Source organism: Otolemur garnettii, unplaced genomic scaffold, assembly GCF_000181295.1.
Source record: "Otolemur garnettii isolate 467f Iridium unplaced genomic scaffold, OtoGar3 scaffold00214, whole genome shotgun sequence".
Classification (NCBI taxonomy): domain Eukaryota; kingdom Metazoa; phylum Chordata; class Mammalia; order Primates; family Galagidae; genus Otolemur; species Otolemur garnettii.
Window position 1 is genome coordinate 66,491 of NW_003852609.1, and position 2,260 is coordinate 68,750.

At 38.3% G+C, this 2,260-nt stretch overlaps 1 protein-coding gene across 1 annotated transcript in view; it reads right to left on the minus strand.

Moving 5' to 3' along the window:
• The window catches only part of ARAP2 (ArfGAP with RhoGAP domain, ankyrin repeat and PH domain 2), a gene marked incomplete at its 3' end in the record, with an annotated part of 118,650 nt that overhangs the window by 62,766 nt on the left and 53,624 nt on the right, over positions 1-2,260 (minus strand). Inside the window, 1 exon segment of the mRNA XM_023507995.1 lies at positions 327-408. Within this exon segment, the coding sequence (XP_023363763.1) occupies positions 327-408 (82 nt within the window).

The following is a 2,260-nucleotide window of genomic DNA, read 5'->3' on the forward strand; positions in this document are numbered from 1 at the left end:
TGGCCAGAGTTTAGACACATCTTCAAAGTCAAACTGTCAATATTTGCTGATGGACCAGATATGAGATAGGAGAGAAGGAAAAGATTTAAGAATGACTCCACACTTCAGGAACAACAAGGAGGCCTAAGGACCTCCGACTTCTATTTACTGAGATGAAGAACATTAGGATATTACAGAGAAGAAATCTGGTGGAGAGGATAAAAATAGGAATAAGGACACAACATCAATAGTCTGAGATGTTGTTCAGCACCTGTGTTGAGCTACACAGGCAGCTGGATATACGGTTCTGGGGTCAGAGATGGAGATGCATGTTCGGGATAAGTCACCTTAAAACCTTGAGATCTGCCTCAACATCAAACTTAAGACCCCACAGTACAGTTAGAAGGAACGTGGGATCATAGCAAGTTCCTGAAATATCAAAAACTTCCAAAATAACATGATAACATCTTTAAAGAAGACACTTAGCCAACTACCATTAATGGTGTTAAGTAGAGTAACAAAGTAAAGAGACAGAAAATGTTTGATGCCTTGCTTGACCAACGAAGATTGCAAAAGAGAACAACTAAGGGGAATTTATATGATTCTTACGCTAGGTATTCTTTACATTTTTTACATTTTTTTAATTTAAAAAAACTTCATATCATAAAAAGAGAATTAAGAGAGCATGACATGCTTGCCTGTTTCTTGGGCATCTAGCATCTACTAAGGTGGGCACAGAATCTACAGCTGAGAGTTAATGCCGAAAAATGGCCCAGGAAGGAACTGCCACTCAGAAATCTTAAGCTCTCTTCTAACCATAAGAACTGCCCACTCAAAACATCCCCCTTTTCAAATGGCACATCTGCATTTGTGACCACAGGTCACACACGGATACAAACTAACAGACAGATCATCAACTGTTAGGACCCTCTAGTCAATCCCAAAGGTTCCACTTCAGAAGAGGAGTCACACCAAATCTTTCACTTGGGTAAGAATAGTTTTAAAATGTAACTATTTCAAAATAATCCACTTTCAAATACAAGAATAAAAGTATTTCACTAGAAAATTTGGAGGGACTGAAGCCTTAGAAAATCTGTGAAGAAAAGATGCCAAATAGTAATCCTATAGGAGCAATGCCAGTGCGCTCACAATTTAAAAACAGTGACTGGTCTGGAGCGGTGCCTGTGGCTCAAAGGAGTAGGGTGCTGGCCCCATATACCAGAGGTGGTGGGTTCAAACCTGACCCCAGCCAAAAACTGCAAAAAAAAAAAGCAACTGGTCTCCAGGAAGACTGTTGTTGCTTGTGTCACTTAAAACCTTTTCACCAAAAATGAAGAATTCGTCTCTGTTAAGAGGTCGAACCATTTCCCTTTCTGTTCTAAACTTTGATTTTGCTTCTTCACTCAATTGACGCAAACGTTGGCTTAAAGTTCATAAAGTCCAATTTTTCATAACCCCCTGTATTTCCCACTTCCCACAAAATAAAAAAGTAATCAACTGTTTTTACATATGGAAGAAAGAAGAAACAGAATAAAACACATCTATTATAGTATATTGTTGAAGGTTCTATAACATATAGGTATATATGTAAATATGCGTGCATATACACATACACATACCTCTATATGTACTTGTCTTTAAAAATGTGAGTTTTTCACTATGTGAAAGTTATTAAGTAAGAAATGTCCAATTTCCTTAAGTACTAAGTTTGATAGTTGTATCTCTTACATTTCATTTTGACACATCTTATTTTTTGCTTTTTTGGTTCTTTTTTTATATGTTTTTTCTTTGCAAATGCATGTTTTGGCTTTCAAATTTTTTAGGAGGGTCAATTTTTGAGAAACCACAGATAAGTCAAAAATCCCTATTATTGGGTAGCGCCTGTGGCTCAAGGAGTAGGGCGTCAGCCCCATATACCGGAGGTGGTGGGTTCAAACCCAGCCCCAGCTTCCCCCCAAAAAAATCTCTGTTATTTACACATGTGAGTTCCATCCTGGAACTAAGGCAGCACAGACAGCTCAAAATATCAATGAAATGTTTGGGGAAAATGTGGCCAATGAATGTGCAGTACTTGGATGGCTTGAGAAGTTCCCTTCTGGTGCTTTTAATCTTGAAAATGAACCATGGAGGACATGAAACCAAAGTGGGTAATGATGAGCTGAAAGCTGCAGTGGAAGCAGATCCATCTCAACCTGTGTATGAACTAGCAGCAAGGTTTGATGCTACTGTTCCAATAATATTGGACAATCTGAAACAAATGAGCCAAGCAAAAGGCTGGATA